Source organism: Daldinia decipiens (assembly GCF_022478715.1).
Source record: "Daldinia decipiens strain CBS 113046 unplaced genomic scaffold F4813scaffold_3, whole genome shotgun sequence".
NCBI classification, from domain to species: domain Eukaryota; kingdom Fungi; phylum Ascomycota; class Sordariomycetes; order Xylariales; family Hypoxylaceae; genus Daldinia; species Daldinia decipiens.
This window is the reverse complement of record NW_026054546.1, coordinates 43370-60223: the sequence shown is the minus strand read 5'-3', so window position 1 is coordinate 60223 and position 16854 is coordinate 43370. Positions and strand designations below refer to the sequence as shown.

The window sequence follows — 16854 nt, the reverse complement described above, 5'->3', positions numbered from 1 at the left end:
TATAAATGGATAGTTTGCGAACGAGGTTATTTCCAGTCGAGTAATCAGTGCTTTAAAGAGGTTGGATATTAATATTTACAAAAAGAAAATGTATATGTCGTTTTTGGTGTGAGGGTGGCTGTAACAACGATTTTTAAAAGGAGGGAAAAAAGGGGGGTTGGTTTAAATCAGTCTCCTCTAGTCAACCGTAGCGGACATGGGAAGATAAATAAAACTAAGACAAATTTAAGCTGATACGGCAGACTTGTGAAACCCAGCAACTAGAATCCGGAAGTAAAAAAAAGCCAGTTATTCTTTGGTTTTTTATGTATATCATGTGTGTCAATGTCATAGAGCTCTGTCAAAGAAAAGGAACTCCGTACCGGAAGCGTATGCTGATTTCCACCGCCAAGGCACGCTGACTTGCTCTAGAAACAAATACCTAAGATGGGGAACATAGACTCTGCGCCAGTCCCATTCTGCGTGTTTTCTTGCTTGCTTGATTCCGTATTTTATAGATAGCTCTTTGTGTTACTCTTCCTAAACCCCTCGTATAATCGCAGTTTTTTTTTTCTCGAGAGCTGGGTATCATGCAGTAAATTGTCTTCATTCCCCAATTCTGTGCTGTGTGCTCTGTTCTCCAACAACAGTCTAGCTAGCCCATAAAACCAACCCGGCCGTACAAACACTTCCTCCATCGTATCCCCCTAGTCCCCATGGGACAGCCCAGCTGTTCATCCCCTATCGTCACATCTTCAATCCATCTGGCACCAGGGATGCTCAAGCACTTGTTCGATATCGTACCGCCGCGTGAGATCACGATCAAGCATACAGCGGATGAGGTCAATGCTCTCTTCGCTGATTACAAATGGCACTCTTAAATCACGGTCCATTATCTCGTCGATGCTGTAGAATGGGTTCTCCTTGTAGATGATGGTGTAAAGCAAAATTCCGAGAGCCCATACGTCTTGTTCTTTACCGCCATACGGTTTCCCTGCTAACACTTCCGGAGCCGCATAATCTAATGTAAATTTGGGTTAGTCGATATACTGAATATTGACGAGAAGAGTGACGTACCAATAGTGCCTACGAAGACGTCAAATGGCCCATTCTTGATGTATGCTGCACTTCCGAAGTCGATTAGTTTAATGTTCCCCTCGCCGTCTAAAATGACGTTTTCATCCTTGATGTCACGATGAACCACTTTCGCTTTCGTGTGGAGATGATGTATCGCCCTGGCGACCTGGACAAAAATGCTTCGGCATTCCTCTTCTTCCATGTTAGCACGGAGCTCAATGTAATCAAAGAGGTCCATCCCTGGATACCCGTGAGGCGCCATTTCGATGTAATAGTTTGTTTCATCCTCGAAGAAGTCCTCCATCTCTACAATGTTAGGATGCTTAAAGCCATCTCGTCGGAGATAATCCAAGACATGTATCTCAAGGGGGACTGTGCCGAGGCGTCGATCTCTGGTCCACGTATCAACAAGAATTCGTCGCTTTGTCACATACTTGAGCACAACCTTCTTCCCGCCATTGTACTTGTATCGTGCTAGTTTCACTTGGCCGTAAGCACCCTGGCCCATGTCTTCAAGTATGACGAAATCATCGATAGTCTTTTTACGCGCTGGAGCGTTAGTTTGAGACGGTGATGATGATAATGATTGTTTTTCTGAAGCTTTAGATGCCCCAGTGAGTTTAGCGGCTGCATTTATTGCAACAACTTTAAGCTGTTGCGACAACCCCGACGCAGCGGAGGTAGGCCTGGACTTTGACTCTTCCGTATCCGAGTTCATATCCATCGGTGTATGCGCCGGTGTCTGACCAGGTGAGGGTTGGTGTAAAGGAGATACTGCCCCGGACAACTCTGGCGATTTAGAATTGGGAGCGGCTGATGACTTCACGTTGGACGTATGCAAATGACGAGAATAGGTGATCCATAACGCGTAAACCACCTCTGATTCAATATCGCTTTCGTTTCCCTGTGACTCATCATCGCTCGCACCTGAATCGTTGCTGGAGTGCTTTTCACTCTTTACTACTCTCATCTGAACGTCGATCTTTAACTCGGTGCCGTCACGGTGTTTCGCTGGGAGCCCGTCGGGATTTAGGAAAGTGCTAGTGGCATCTGGTCTGCCATCTTGTAAGGCCAACAAAGTAGACGCTTTTCTGAAGCTATGTTCAGGCACTACGATGCCATCTTGAAGATGAACCCCATCGTGATCAACCAATATTTCGAGAACCTTGTCGAAGTCCGGAATCAGGTTAGCGATCGACTGTCCCTCTGGCTTTTCATAACCGAAGAGGGCCCCACAGAATGCCGAATTCGAGCTCTTGATTTGGAGTGTATCCGGAGAGACTACGATAATGCCGGCAATATGGGGAAAGCTTGAAACCCGTAGCTCAGTCTGACCTCTCGTCTGTGCGACTACGGCAGGAATATTAATTTCCCCCCCATGTCGACAAGTAAAATACCTGCGTTTCGCAATTTGAGCATAGTCTATTGCGCCATATCTAGGATCGATACCTTGTCGAGGAATGCGGGGGATCAACTTCCCGATATCCATGCCTGGCTGCAGGTTTTCATCTCCCCATATTGGACCTGTGTTTCCGGAGACCTTGATGACAATCCCATCGTCGTCCAGACTCACGAGGGCAACATCCTCGTGAATTTCTTCGAGGACCCATATCAACCCTACCCTCTTCTCCTTAACCCACAGACTCGCAGAACCCGTTGCCCCGTTGCGCTTTTGTATAGGGACAACGTCACCACAGAGCAATACCCCTCTTGACTTTGAGCTGCGATGATTCCCACCTCGAGATTTAGATGGCATAGCATCTCCGCTGTGCACAGTCTGCGCTCGCCGGGCAGGTGTCTTTGGAGGCTGGGATCTGGAGTTTGGTTTACTTAGCAATTGTGCCGTGATACCCCCACGGCCCCCCAATAACGACGAGCCAACCGAGGGAGCAGGTTGCGGTACAATCTGTGCAGGTACCTGCCCCGCCTCGTCATGATCAGCGCGAAGGAGTTTGTTCTCTAACCAAGCTCGTCTTTCCTCTTGCACAACTTCCAAGATCCCCATCTTCCGAACCTCTGCTTTTGTCACGCCAAATACTAAACAAGCCAAGTCATTCGCAGCCAATATCGTCCATGGGGGTTTGGATTCGGTTGTGAATATGGCCTGTGCTGCTGGAACCCATCGAGCTGCATGGCCATGGACCACAGATCCTAGAGACCCAGATGCGCTGAGTGATGAACCTATAGCTAATGGCGGAAGCATAGGAGATGCTAATGCTTCGGGATACCCTTCTGACGAGCCAGCAAGGAAAGGCTGCGCCATGGTATCTATAAGCTTTTGCTGCCTCTCAGCTGTTCCTACGTCCGTAAAATTTCTCATCAAGCTCGGGCGTCTGGATATAGGAGGAGACGTCTTAGCCGTGGTGCCGCTCTCATTTGTCGGCGTTCTTGATGAGTTCTCAGAGTCCGGTTGCTCTTGAAGGGCATCTGCTTGTTCCGACAGTGTCGTGCCCCCTTCGCCTCCTATACGCTGTATAGTAGCATCTGAAGTTTGATCCACGGTAGGTCCTCGGGCAATTGGAGATACAAGCGGTGTTACGAAGGACTCGGGGCTGCTTGTCCTCGGTATGAAGTCCTTCTCGAAAACGTTACTCTCAGAGACTTGAGCGGGTCCGGTCAACGGGCCTGGATTAAAGGAAGAGTTGGCATTTGGCAAGTTCCCGGCTCCAACCAGCTGTGCCCTAGCAAGAAGATCAAGCATATGCTGGGTTTCGATATCGCCGGAGACCCTAGCTTGGGCGCTAGCCATGGCCGCGTTCGACGATATTGCCCACCCCATGCGGTCTTTCATGAATTCTATAGACCGTTTTAGCACATTTTGACGGTTGTGTATAAAGTCCTCAGATTGGTGGGCGAAGGAGAATGAGTGCAGGGACTCGGATGGAAAGCGAGACAGGTCTTCGGAGAAGTTGGGAGACGAGGGGCCCAATAACGGGGTATGATGTCCTGAAGGGAGCATCATAGACATCGAGGTGGAGCGAAGGAGGCCGGCAGACGGACTTCGCGAAGATACGGCGCTCGAAGGCATCGTAGGAGTGCGAGGAGTGGGATGCTGACGGATGCGTCGTAGACCAGAGATACCTAGCCCATGGTCATGTTCGGTAATTATGGGAGATCTGTTGCTTTAACACAAGCAAGATATTAGTCACTTCAGACCCTAATCCAATATAATGTTTCAACTTGTGAGAATTTTTGGTCTTATTTTCTCTCCCGAGCTCCCTTTCGCCTACTTTTCTTTTTCTTTTTCTTGTCTCTCTTTTGTTTTGTTTTTTTGGCGGACGGGAACTCTGGGGTATATGTAATAAGGCGGCTGAGTAGATGCATGTGACGTTGGCGAAGGATATGTGCGTGGGTTAAGGGTAACGGCATGCCTCTCCAGTATACCCCGTGTATCTATTCTCGGATCTTGGAGACATTACCGCCTTGCGCTAGAACGTACCTTGTGATTTGGTCAGATTCTGCCACGCCTGACCCGGTGTCGAAAGAAAACCTCAACCTCGCTCTCTCAGGAAATTCAGCCACAACGGCGAGATTCCCAGTGCTGCGGTTCTTGGGTATTCGCAACGGTGCAGCCAACTTGGTACTCCTCGTGGAGCCTCGGCCGCGCTGTGGTTCTGGGTCTGCATCCTGATGAATGTTCTCGGCGCCTTGTGGATAGGTAGTGGGATCAGTGGCCATGGGCATGAAGATGATGCGTCCTTTCAACCTCGAAACTCACCACAGTCCTGATTTCCACCATGAATACTTTTCATAATTGACGAACAGTAATAGAAGTTGTGCTACGGCCTGCGCGCGCAATAAGTCTGACCCGGTGACTGAGAATGAGGCAAAAAATAAAATATAAATGAGAGGATAAGGATAACGAGATACTGTTGGGAGGTACGGTACCGTAAGGCACGCAGGACAAGGCAGAACACGCAAGGTGCTTCTGTACAAAAGAAGTATCTAAGGCGAGGTAAGCTGACAGCCAGCGGAGACGGGACTGCGGGGTTATTTTAATCAAGACTTTTTAATCAAGACTTTTAATCAAGACTTTTAATCAAGACCTCGTCTAGAATTGAAAAGAGAAAGGAATGTTTTGAGACGGTGGGAAATTCCTTCCCTCCCCTCTAAAACACCAGCTAAACTTTGCTACCAAAGGTTAGGTACCTCATACATTACCTCAGGCTGCAAGCTCGTTAAGGTTTGGGTTGGCAGTGGGGGTTAAGTCCGGTTGCCGACTGTCGGCTACTACATATGTACATACATACCTACATACATAGGTAGGTAGCTGCTGCTAGCAACCCAGATTTCAATCAGATGTTACGGTACTGGTCAGCTGTGGCGTTTCGGTATTGTTGAAAGCTGGGGAACCCTTGACAGCTTGTTGATATGTACTTAGGTTGCGCTTTGGTCTTTGCGCACTGTCTTTTATAGTATTATTATTTATTATTTATGCATTAGGTATCTTAAAGAAGATTTGGCGTGTGAGATAGGCTATTGAAATGTTGAAGTATAACTCAGACAAAGACGACTTACATGGTTTAAATTTTAGCATGTTTGCATACTTGGTATGTATAGGTAGCTCGGCATTATGTATGTACATCCGTACATTACCTATGTAGATGTGGGGTTTCAAGTATCTGAGCCATGTATGTGCATAGTATTCCGTACCTAATAACAAATAACATTCGAGTCGCACAACTAAAAGATGGTCCGAACTCTCAGGGTCTTTATACGTAGGGTCTTTATAGGGTCTTTATAGGGTCTTCTCAAGTACCTAGGTACTTAGGTAGTACAAGCTCTCCAAATCAAAATGCGGGTAGCCATATTACCTACGAACACCTTTTTGTTTAAAGCTTCATTTCGCTATTCTATGTACATAGTACATTGAGGTCTTTACTACCTTAGGTACATGTATATTCTCGATATACATATACTGTATTTGTCATGTTCGTATTGGAATATCCCTCGGAATATCCTTCGTGCAGGATATTGCCGAGAAATTCGAGGCTCTTGATCAAACATCGAACAAGCATTGCATGATGACTATGATGTCAGTCAGCAGGGGGCACACACCAATGTCTCCCATTATTGATTGGTCCGCATCGTATTAGTCGTATTAGTATTCTTACAGAACGCGCCTCTAGCGGCTGCAATAGGTCATAATATATAACAGCAATGACGCTGCTCGTGTACATAGTCGTCGACCTTAAGCTAGCTTGGGCTGCTTGGGCTGTACGGTAGACATACGATTCAATAGTGGATTGATTTCCTGACTTTAGTCTGATCGCTTGCATGCAGCCACTTGCAGATATCCATAGATCGTAACTCATGGGGGAGGAGTTTCCCAGATCATCTTCTAATTCAAGTAAGAGATTTTCTCGCCTAGTACGGCACTATGAAGCTAATCTCGGGAGTTCTCCCTCTTCTTCTTTTCAACCCCTCCTTTCTCCTCATATATTCATACATTTAATACTATCAATACCCGGTATTCGGGGTCTAACAAAGATCACATCATTTTACAGATGTGATAAAAGTACTCCATCAAGAATTACCACGCAGGCTCAACTCTGCCTTTGTCTCGAGGACTTCCTTTGAGCCGAAAAAGGTGTCTCAAGTATTCCTTTCCCACCTCAAAATGTGAACTCCGCCGCAAGACCCATTCCCCCATGCACGTTTCCTCCTCCTCGGAGGCCGAAGGTCCCGATCCTACACCGACCCTATTTCCTGAACGCCATGCATGCATCTTTGGTAATATAACCCCCCCGCCACCTTTGGTACCCTCCCTTCTTAGGGTTACTAGCTCTCCGCTCCCTAAGCCTAAAACTTTTGGTAAACCACCAGAAACGCGGAGTAGTCGCCCTCGCCCTCGCCCTCGTCCTCGTCCCATACCCGGCTAGTATACAATATATACGTGTGAAGAGCAATATGTTATCAACTGCTATTGCCTTACACAATGCTTCGTTTTATGGTCGCGGTGTCGTCTGACTGCGTGTATAAACTCGCAAACGCGTACCGATGCTCCCCTATCTTCTGTCCTCTGTAGTTGTGTCGTATCTCGAATTATTTAACCACTAGCTTATCATCCTAGTAGTTTCAAGAACCACCGGATGACGGTGAACTCGCACCCTTATTCCTCCGAAAAAAGGTTGAGACGTTCATTCTAAACCTGCTAGGCTTCTTCTTAAGCGGTATTTCCGGTTTGAGTGTATTTCCATTAGAATCCTCCTCGGAATTGCCCGACTCAAGACTCTGCATAGGTCCCATCGTGCGGTAATCAGGTGCCATGACTTTTGTAGCGGGAACGCTGCCAGGGCGCTCGAGGGACTCTTGACTGACGATGCTAGTACCTTGAGTACTTGGCGAGAGTGGCATCTTACCGGTAGTAGCACTAGTAGCTTGCGACTGCCAGTCCCCTGGAGGTACCGAATTGCTCCCGTCTGTCGTCTCACTACAACGCTGTTTCCCATTATGGCCAACTCTATTTTCTGGGTCGGCAATGCTGAATGGGTCGGTATCGAACGGAATGCCGTTTATTTCTTTATATCCTCTTCGGATATCGGGAGTCTGATATGGCTGATCGGGCGGTGACGAGCCTGCTGTCTTCATTTCAGCATGGCCTGAGACCAAATGGCACTTTGTCGGGTCTATTCGGAAATTTTCGACACCTTCTGCCTGAATAGCCAAGCCTAAAGCACGGGGTGAAAGGACACCTTCTGTAAATATTCTTCGATGCTCTTCTTCCATTAGCGGAATCTCTTGTACGGTTTTCTCAAATAATGCCCTGTTTGTTTCGAGCTCGTCAACAGTATACTGCATCGTAGGCAGCACATCAGCGATCCCTTGAAATAGAGGAATGGCGAATATTTCCATGAATTTTATTTGAGCCTGAGCTAGCGACAGAAAATCCTTCTTAGGACGCGAGATGAGCGAAGATTGAATACCAATATCACTTTCCATCGTTGCTTGCCTAGAGAATTCGTCGCAGAGGATATACATCCATTGGAGTGCTGCCTCGTATTTTCGTGCCTAGCAATGTCATTAGCTGCTATGCAATTTCATACAAGAGACAAACATAACACGTACAACATTACTGATGTCGGCGCATTTTATAATTAGGCAGCATATAAGCGTTGTCTGTTTGTCTATCGTTTTCCCGCTCCAATTCTCAATTGGCTCCTTTTTCAGTTCCTTTTCAAGGTTTTCAAGCTTGGTCATGTAATCGAAGTGCACGCCCATATCTGTTGCTAGAATTGAGCTGATCATAAGAGTGCGCATTTTCGTATCTTCAAAGACCTTTGGCCAGTACCTCCGGAGGATTTGTGAATAGGCTGCGCAGTGAAAGGACTCGAGAACAGACCGGTCATTGTACAATTGTGCCAGGGGCGCATTGAGTACAGTTAAGAAGCCGTTATTTACACCAGGATGACCGACGTCATGACCGATCGCCCCTATGAGAAGGGTTAAAGCCTCAAAAGGCCTGATTAGAGTAACGAGTGGACACGTTTTGATTGACCCAGCGGACGATCTAGGGCGGAAGGGATATGGCGGCAAGGCTCCGATGTGAACAAGGAAATTAAATGTAGCCTGGAGAACATCAACAGCGTGGCGAAAGTTGTGATACGGTACGAAAGTATTGTAAGCAGCTCGTGTTGCAACCAGAAAAGTTGTTAACTGCTCTATATTCGAGGAGGGGTTAGCAGTCACAGCGCAGCGAGTATAATGGGTAAGTCATTTACCTGTTGGTATTCGCCATTTTTCGAGTTCCGGCATGGAAAAGGCATGCTTAAACATGAGGATGGCCGCCATGAGGAGAGAATCGTCACAGAAATCGTGGGCAGAAAAATGCCACCTCCCAATAGCCCTGGCGATTTGAGACCGGCGGTCGGATGGAACATTAACCTTGACATTTCCAATGCGATCTTCAGCCTCTTCACCAGAATGGCAAATCCCTCTCATTAACCCAGATACCATAGCCTCTCTAAGGTACGAGTAAGGCTGCTCCTCGTGCACACCTACCCATGACCGTTTACGACCCCTCCGAACCTCCATCGCTGCCTGCTGTTCCCTAGCAGCTTCTTTGTGCGCACGGTACGCATGAACTTCGAGAGATGTTAATGTTTTAATATGTAAAGGGCTGGCCATTACATCTACCGCACCAGAGTCCAGGCACTTTCTTAATAGGGCGCGGTTTGTTAATGATCTGCCAGTCGCGCCTGGCATTTCTGAAAGGTAATCTGCATAAGCTGGCTGTGGAGGGTCATCGTTCGTACCGTCATTCGCTGGCGGGGTTCGTAGTAGAGGAAAGCTGATGACGGGAATGGGCACAACTAATCTTGAGAGGCTTCTCAGATGAGTCTCGTAAACAATCCGCTCCAGCAGTCTTAATCCATACAGCTCTTCTTCCAAGTGGCCGTCCTGCGAGGCCTCAGAGAAAGGCGAATGATCTCGTTCGGGCGGTAACGGCTCTGACACTTGCTCGTCGTACGGCGTGTCGATTAGTACAAGAGTCGGTTTAAGCCCTACCATGGACGTATCTTGCAAGTGAAACAGCTTAGATATACAAGCAGGACCGCTTGCACATACGTGTACTGCGACATATGTTAGTTGCTTGCTTAGAGTAGAAGCTTATATCGAGAACTGACCATCACCGAAGGCATCTAGTAAGAGTCCCAAATTATCACCAAGCTCGCCAGATTCCGGCAGCCCCGAGCTCTCAGAGCCTAGTGATCGATCTTGGAGTACATTACGATCCACGTAAATCACATTACAAGTTGCGCTATCCATCACGGCGGACTATGGCATCCAGTCTAGAGACCGGAGCACTTCCGCCAGGGTAACCTGTCGTCGCAATTGTTGTCGCAACTGAAACTAGCTATGAAAGCGAGCAATTATATGGTGAGAAGTAATCAATTGAGTCGGCAATGAAAGATGAAAAATGTCTTAGCCCACAGCTATTTTAGTATATCGTAAGTGCGACGGGAACGTTGATAGTTGACGCGCGAAGGTCGTACTCGAGACTCGAGGATTCCTCGATAGGCTAGCCACTCAAATTAAGTCACACCTCAGAAGGAACCATCTAAAAGGTCCGGAAGACGAAGGGCGCATACGATCAGCTCGGGTGCGATATAGTTATTGGTTATGGGGAATCGAAGGGAGATGTCGAGAAAGGGTGGAACGGATTAGTAACATAGGACTCGGGACAAGCGAGGGCGCACATATGTGTGTTCTATGGTCGAAAACGTGTAGATAGAGCCGAAAAGATGAAAGAAAAGGTGGTCGCGCCTCACACCCTACTGCGAGTTCGTCTGAAGGGAGCGACGTTACACTCTTAGCAGGAACGATAATGCGTTTCGCAACGTCTGCGACCTAAGTCTCTAACGTGTATAGTGGTGTTTTTTTTCTGGTTTTTCTTCTTCTTTTTGCTTTTGGTTTTATTTCTTTACGCCGTGGGAAGGGTTGGACGCGGTGTTTAGGTCAAAAATACTCAATACCTGTCAACTTGGACATAGGTGTTTCGAAATTGGTCTAGTAATGAAGCCGGGAGACTGGGCAACACAGATGTTGTTGATGAGGAGACGACAAGGAAATAGTATACAGGCAGGTGTTGTACGTGACGTTTTGACAAAAAGTAAAAGCAGGGGAGGGCGTTAGGTATTTCGAGGTAATCAAGGTAACAAGCAATGACCAGAAGACCAAGAGATGGGAATTGAAAAGGGTGTAAAACTAGAGTTCTTCCCCCAATGTGGATCGTACAATAGAAGGAAAGAAAAGGAAAGGGTAACAAGTGAAGTTCTGCGATTAATCGGGTGTCATTTTTAGTGCGACGGCAGTGGAAGCTGCTTGCTTGGAATCCCAAGGCCCACCGCGTGTTGGGTACATGTGTGTACTTAGTACATACAGTACATACATGTACAGATGTAGGTACGTGGGCACTAACTGCATGTGCTAGAAATCCAGCGGTACGTGTACCTAGGATCGTAGTGCAATAAATGGGGCCATTAGGGTGGTTGGTATAATAACGTGGTACCCAGGTTAACCCGATCTGCCCGATGTTTAAGTCAGTCGCTGTGGATAGCTGCTATGTCAGTGTCTGTCATGGAAGAACTCGAGACATTATAGAGTATATAACGTACCTAGGTAGGCTTCCAAAAAGCAACTCCGAGGTTCAATTATAGGTGTTGTAACACGCAGATAGAATGATAAACTATAGGTAGGCGATGCATACCTATGTACATACCTAGGTTACATACCTACCTATTCGTACATGTAGGTATCGCTAATGCAAATCGTACCCCTCATACCACAGCAGATACTTCCTTCGACCTGCCCTCTTAAGAGCCATGTACACACATGTACAAATTACGTCCTGCGCACATCTTATGATTAGGCGCTACTTTTTCCAATACACAATATACCTACACATACACTCGCTCACTAACCTACTGATGTATATCTGCCCCGTGCGGCTGATTGAATATCGGCGGCTAGGCAATCCGTACTGTACCTTGGTAGCCACAACAAGAGGAATACGGTATGTTAATAATTACCATTATCGTAGCCAATAGTAAGGACATGGCGAAATTGATAGTGGAAGTGATGAATGTAAAAGTGCCCACATCGCGATGGAGTTTCGGGGCTGCCGTCTAGAAGCTGTGGTCGAAAGGAACCGACTCAGGTCTGCTTACGTCTTTGGTTCCCTGCGTGTGCATCGTAAGCATAACCCACCATAAAGCATCAAGCTTCAGCGAGTGATAGAATATGACTGGCTGAAACAGTGATATTCCCTGCGCATGGTCCGGGAAACCCCTGTCTGACCGGGCAACCACGAGGAGCCTTGGCGGCCTTTTTAGGTGCTTCTAGCCAGCTTCGAAGCCTTCCAGAAGCCTGATAGAAGCCTGTAGCGAACGGCCTTGGAAATCTAAAGGAAAAAGAGGAAAAGTGGGGAAAGCGGGAGAGGTGGATTAACCAAGCCAATAAGATGCCCAACACTAGACCCGTACAGTACGTATGCAGTTACACAACACGCACTTTTTACCTTTTTAGCTTGTTCGCCTTTCGACGATCATTCATCAACTCATGCAGCTCGCAACCCTCGCAACCATTGAAGATCCATTGATTCCGCTCAGATTACCTTTGGGATTACCTTTGGCTATTTTGGCTGCTTGGGCTTCCGACACGCGATAACAATTCATTACCAACACGTATTCATAATCCATTCAGCATAAACGAATCCAATCATCCTCTTAATTAACTCTATCTACCTAGGTATAGGTACCCAATACATATTTAATTATATTTAATTGTAGCCGTTGAAGCAGTAGAGCGGTTATGTCATAGCAAGAGATTTCTTATTCCCCATATGTAATCATACAATAGAAGAGCAGACGATGGCCACATGGTTCACACGGCTCTTCATGTGGCCAAAGTTCGTTTCTAATTCTGGTTCTATCCAGATTCGCCTCTTCTATGTTCGTATGTATGCAGGGCATTAGGTAAGTTTGGGCATCTGAGATGATGAACGCCTTAGGAATAAGTAAGGCTAGGAGTAAGTGACTTGTCATTTTTGCTTGTGTTTATCTACAGCAGCGAGGTTGCCAACGAAGCGACTTGCTAATGATTACATAGTTTTTGATCCTATGTTGTATTATTTGGTTACGGAAAAGCATGCGTAACATATGTATTGTCGTCAGTGCGTACGGTGTATATTCCTTGCCTATCGCGTCTATTGCCACGTAAAAATCGTATGCGGTTATATGCAGAGGAACTATCGAAAAACAAGTCAGTGATAATGCTCAAGCTTATAGGAACGCATTTCGGAGATAAATGTCAAATGTCATTCGCCATTTTACAACCTTTCAGATGCAAATTGGCAGTTGAAATAAATGCGCCTCCATTTACAACATATTTCATATTTACAGGCAACGTATGTTATATTATTCGAGTGGTATACTACTAATCCTGATAATCACTTACAAATAAATAAGTGCATCACTACCTAACTTAGATATGTACCTAAGTGGGTGTAAGTGGATGACCTGGATGATGTATGTAAGTGTTTGGTCTCAAGTCGCAAATCCTCCAGAGTTGATGCTAAAGTTCTTGGGAAGTATCTAAATGTACCTTTATTATCGCCGATGATAAAGGTGACAAAAGTCGTACATCGTTTTACGTATTCAAGCTTTTAACCGCATGTCTTCCCATGTCCTCCTCTCGGTCCCTGAATTAACAATACCGAATCCCTGCCCTTTCTAATGTCTCTGTATGCCTTTTTACGGTATTACTAATAGTTACTTCCGGCTGTGTAACCCCCAAACAGCAACTTCGCCGCTTCCTTTTGGTGACCTTCCCCTTACAGTAGCATCCTCTGTAACGGCAAGCGCCTGTTGGTTTTGCACCAAGCCCCACACAGGCAAAACACCACAAATCGAGGTCTCGGATCTGTTTTCCATCACCCGTCGCCCATTGCCCTACTGCGTGCGGCATTGCACGGCCCCCACATCCGTCTGCTTGGTTTCAATGTAAGAGCCCTAAACCAACCTTAAAACACTTGAAGATGCACATAGTTATATGTATATAACGTATATATAACGTAGTTCTACCTTTTCAACTTGCCTGCCTCGGCTCATGTTCGTTCGCGCGACTCCAGATCGCATACGATCTTATCTTAATACCTACGCCATGTCCCCTTTGGCCCTTTTTGGCTACTCAGCTACCCAGCTACCTTCTATATCTAGTCGGGCGCCGCGACCGGATTTACGGAAGCAACGTGCGATTGACGAACCAACAAGGCTAAGCAGATCCAAGCCTGGCCTATCTCAGTCCAAGTTAGCCTTCGTCTTATAATACAATAAGATCTACATCTATGTATTGTACAGCTTACCCTTACCCTGTCATTATCCTACTCTTATCTATCATCATTTATCATCATAACTATACTAAAACTGCAGGGTCCCTCCGAGAAGCGTATTCCCAGGTGCTCAGCCTCATAAAATATCTCGAGACGCGGCGCCTACGTCTAATTGTTTCACCAATGGCAGTTCAATTGACGTCAATTATATTCTTGGAACTCTTCACTGCCCCTATTCGGGTCAGCCGTCAACAGCCAGCCTTACTATGATCTGTTTTCATTATTTGCCATCCAGGCTCGTGAGATATAAAACTTACTCTCGGATCGCCGAAATCTCCGCGGCTCATCCGGGGTTACATTAAAAAGGTATCTTTTTTACCGAGCCTTTGATGACGCTAGCTCGGGAAGTAATAGAAGCTTCTGACTGCTGCGAATGATTGTAAAGTATCATAGCATTGCGATCTCACAACACATATACACGTTCCAATTTATACGGGATATGCCGCACCTGGTTCGGTTGCCTGGTTCGGTTGCCGCCTCGCTCTGTCCTGATTTAACTTGGCTCGAGTCCGCCGCAGCCAAGAATATTCCCGACGTTAGCAAGGCTTCTGCCCGGTACGGCAGGTTGTCGTCATCTTCTACCAAATTTCCTGCATTGCTTCGCCCGTCAACGCGGTTTCTATATTTGTCTCAGCTCGGCGCGCCGATAGATGAATAGGCATCGTGCGATTAGAGTCGTATTCCTAGTCCCGCGACTATGATCGACAATCACAACTGAGAAGGAGCCTTAAACAAGACATAAGACCGATGCAGGCCGGGGACAAGTCTATGGTTTTTGGTTTGAATGCTCCCCATTGTTTTAACTGTGGCTCATTGAGTATCGTGTAGCCTCTCGATGTGCTATCTGGGATTGAAAGTTCCCAGCTGATCCGACGTGTCCCTAGGATGAGCGTCTTTGAAGAACAAGCGCAGATGCCGAACGTTCGACCAAAGTAGCAGTAGAAACTACCGGTCGTGAGATTCTATTCTCGAACGATCTGTACTTGAAAAAAACTACTGACAACAAATCAAGAGCTCAATTTGCCAAAGCTTTCCAGGTTTATCGCTCATCTATGAACGTCCGAACTGAGCAAGCCTCTAAATACACAGACAAGTACTCCAAATTGCGACAATCTATTCATGCGAAACTTCAACGCTTACCATAGTCTACCTTGTCTCCCCATTTTAAGCCTGGCCTAATTTTAGGCTTCCACCAAAACCATCGTGGCACCTCACGTCCCGTACAGTCCTAAAGGGGGTCGCGCGGGCCGGGCTAGCTGAGAAGGGGACATATGCGATTACCACAGCAAGGACCTACAGAAACTTATGTTCCTTTATCTCCATCATCGTGCTGCCAATTCGTAGTAAAGTCTGTGGGACATACTTTGCACTAGGTACTGGAGAAGCCGTTGCGTCCTGCGCCAACAAAATTCACAGCCGGCCTAGGCACAGGTTGGGACATAGTCGTCTCACTAAACGCCGATCACCATACGCAGGGACGCAGTCGTGCTGCCTAAGCCTAAGTTTATACCCTTTATGTGAACACAAGCCATCATGACCGTCTGTAAAATTGTCACACGAGGTACCCATACCAACAGATCACATGAGGCTAGAAATCAGCTATAATAAGAAACGAAATAGCCGTGGCCCGTATATAAATAATATCTTGCAATCATATATAAATACAATAAACAATCAACTTGGAGCTGTACTCATAATATACATAAGAAAGCCTCTTAGGCAACCGCATTTGCCCACGCCGCGAATCATACCACGGTACAAGGCAACTCGTAATCCGGACAGGCGCCTGGATAACCAGCACAGCTCTTCTGCACCCTATATGGTACGTATACATCATATTGAGGCTCTAACCGTTCCTATTGGTTCCTTAAGGTGAGGTCCTGTACGACGTAGAATTTCGGGTGCCAGAGGTTGAATATGGGCAACTAATGTAGCCTGTGGCATGCTCTTGAAGTGGTCATGAAAATCTTGGAATGGGATATTTATTTTAACCACAGCTTTCGGCTTCAAGGATGTTCACTTCAACGTTTTTAAAATTTGATAGTTATACAATATTAATTTTCTTCTAATTTAAACGTCTTTAGCAGTGGTGGCTACCTATGTAGTATTTATTCCAGGTCTGCTGAATTCAAGTCATAATCCCTCATTACGATTTTACACCTTCGGTTTTTAAGACATCTTTCACTTCAAAGATCTTGCCCGGAAGGATAGTTCCTTCGCTTCGAGGTAAGCCCTTTAGTTTATTTGTCGAAGGCTATGCCCTGTAACGAACCTACTCATTAGGCGTCATGGCGAACACAAGGCTACTAACCATAAAACGCCGCAGCTCTTTTTGTTGAAGGCTTCATATTGTCTCTATTTGATCTGTTTGTTCGTATCTACATTGTATAACTCGAGCACAATAGCGGTAATGAGCTCTATTACGCCCTGGTTTTATAATATCCTTTTGCCGCTTTTGAAGCCATAACCTAGGACGAGAGCAGAAAATCTCGCTGTCTTGGGTAGGTACCCAGGTAGACGGATATTGATTAATCTACTCGGCGCACCTACGCTTCTCAGTCATCTCGATCCCGCTGGCTAACAAGAATGCACAGTTACTTCATCCTTCCAAGTCTCATAGAAGTCTCATAGAAGCAAAGCATCATATTTATTCATAAACATATATACAAGGATTGACGCTTCGTTAGAGACTCTCTCTTTACCATGGCACTAGCAACTCACACAATGAACCGACAACAAACGCCGCTTCAATGCGAGACAAAGACAGTCAGTCTATTAACTCCGTGAAAGCGGTAGACCCATGCCATGTTATTTTCGCCCTCGGAGCCCTCTAACCTGCTAACCTGGCAAAAATACTTGACAGGGCATGCTCCGCGAGCCCCTCAGGCGCCCTCTTGGCTCTCCTA

The 16854-nt window shown here is 46.4% G+C and overlaps 4 protein-coding genes across 4 annotated transcripts; 1 reads left to right on the top strand and 3 right to left on the bottom strand.

Moving 5' to 3' along the window:
• Positions 1-734: 734 nt before the first annotated feature.
• Positions 735-4740, bottom strand: F4813DRAFT_385237 (Pkinase-domain-containing protein; the record flags this gene model as incomplete). The annotated part of the gene is made up of 3 exons (XM_049246221.1): positions 735-1000; positions 1057-4178; positions 4496-4740. The coding sequence occupies 3 exons, from the start codon at positions 4738-4740 to the stop codon at positions 735-737; spliced, it is 3633 nt and encodes a 1210-aa protein (XP_049103523.1).
• Positions 4741-7134: 2394 nt separating this feature from the next.
• Positions 7135-9825, bottom strand: F4813DRAFT_378670 (3',5'-cyclic-nucleotide phosphodiesterase regA; the record flags this gene model as incomplete). Its single annotated transcript, XM_049245357.1, has 4 exons — positions 7135-8067; positions 8125-8717; positions 8778-9629; positions 9684-9825. The coding sequence occupies 4 exons, from the start codon at positions 9823-9825 to the stop codon at positions 7135-7137; spliced, it is 2520 nt and encodes an 839-aa protein (XP_049103522.1).
• A 2391-nt stretch (positions 9826-12216) lies between these two features.
• Positions 12217-12891, bottom strand: F4813DRAFT_344874 (uncharacterized protein). The gene has a single exon (XM_049241698.1). It carries the CDS (start codon positions 12600-12602, stop codon positions 12390-12392), a length of 213 nt encoding a protein of 70 aa, XP_049103521.1. The 5' UTR covers positions 12603-12891; the 3' UTR covers positions 12217-12389.
• Positions 12892-13733: 842 nt separating this feature from the next.
• F4813DRAFT_163461 (uncharacterized protein) lies at positions 13734-14240 on the top strand. The gene has a single exon (XM_049239115.1). The coding sequence runs from the start codon at positions 13904-13906 to the stop codon at positions 14156-14158; it is 255 nt and encodes an 84-aa protein (XP_049103520.1). The 5' UTR covers positions 13734-13903; the 3' UTR covers positions 14159-14240.
• The last annotated feature ends 2614 nt before the right edge of the window (positions 14241-16854 follow it).

Coding starts and splice junctions, on each gene's coding strand:
- F4813DRAFT_163461 (XM_049239115.1), top strand. CDS start 13,904: ATGTATTGTACAGCTTACCCTTACCCTGTCATTATCCTACTCTTATCT.
- F4813DRAFT_344874 (XM_049241698.1), bottom strand. CDS start 12,602: ATGACAAGTCACTTACTCCTAGCCTTACTTATTCCTAAGGCGTTCATC.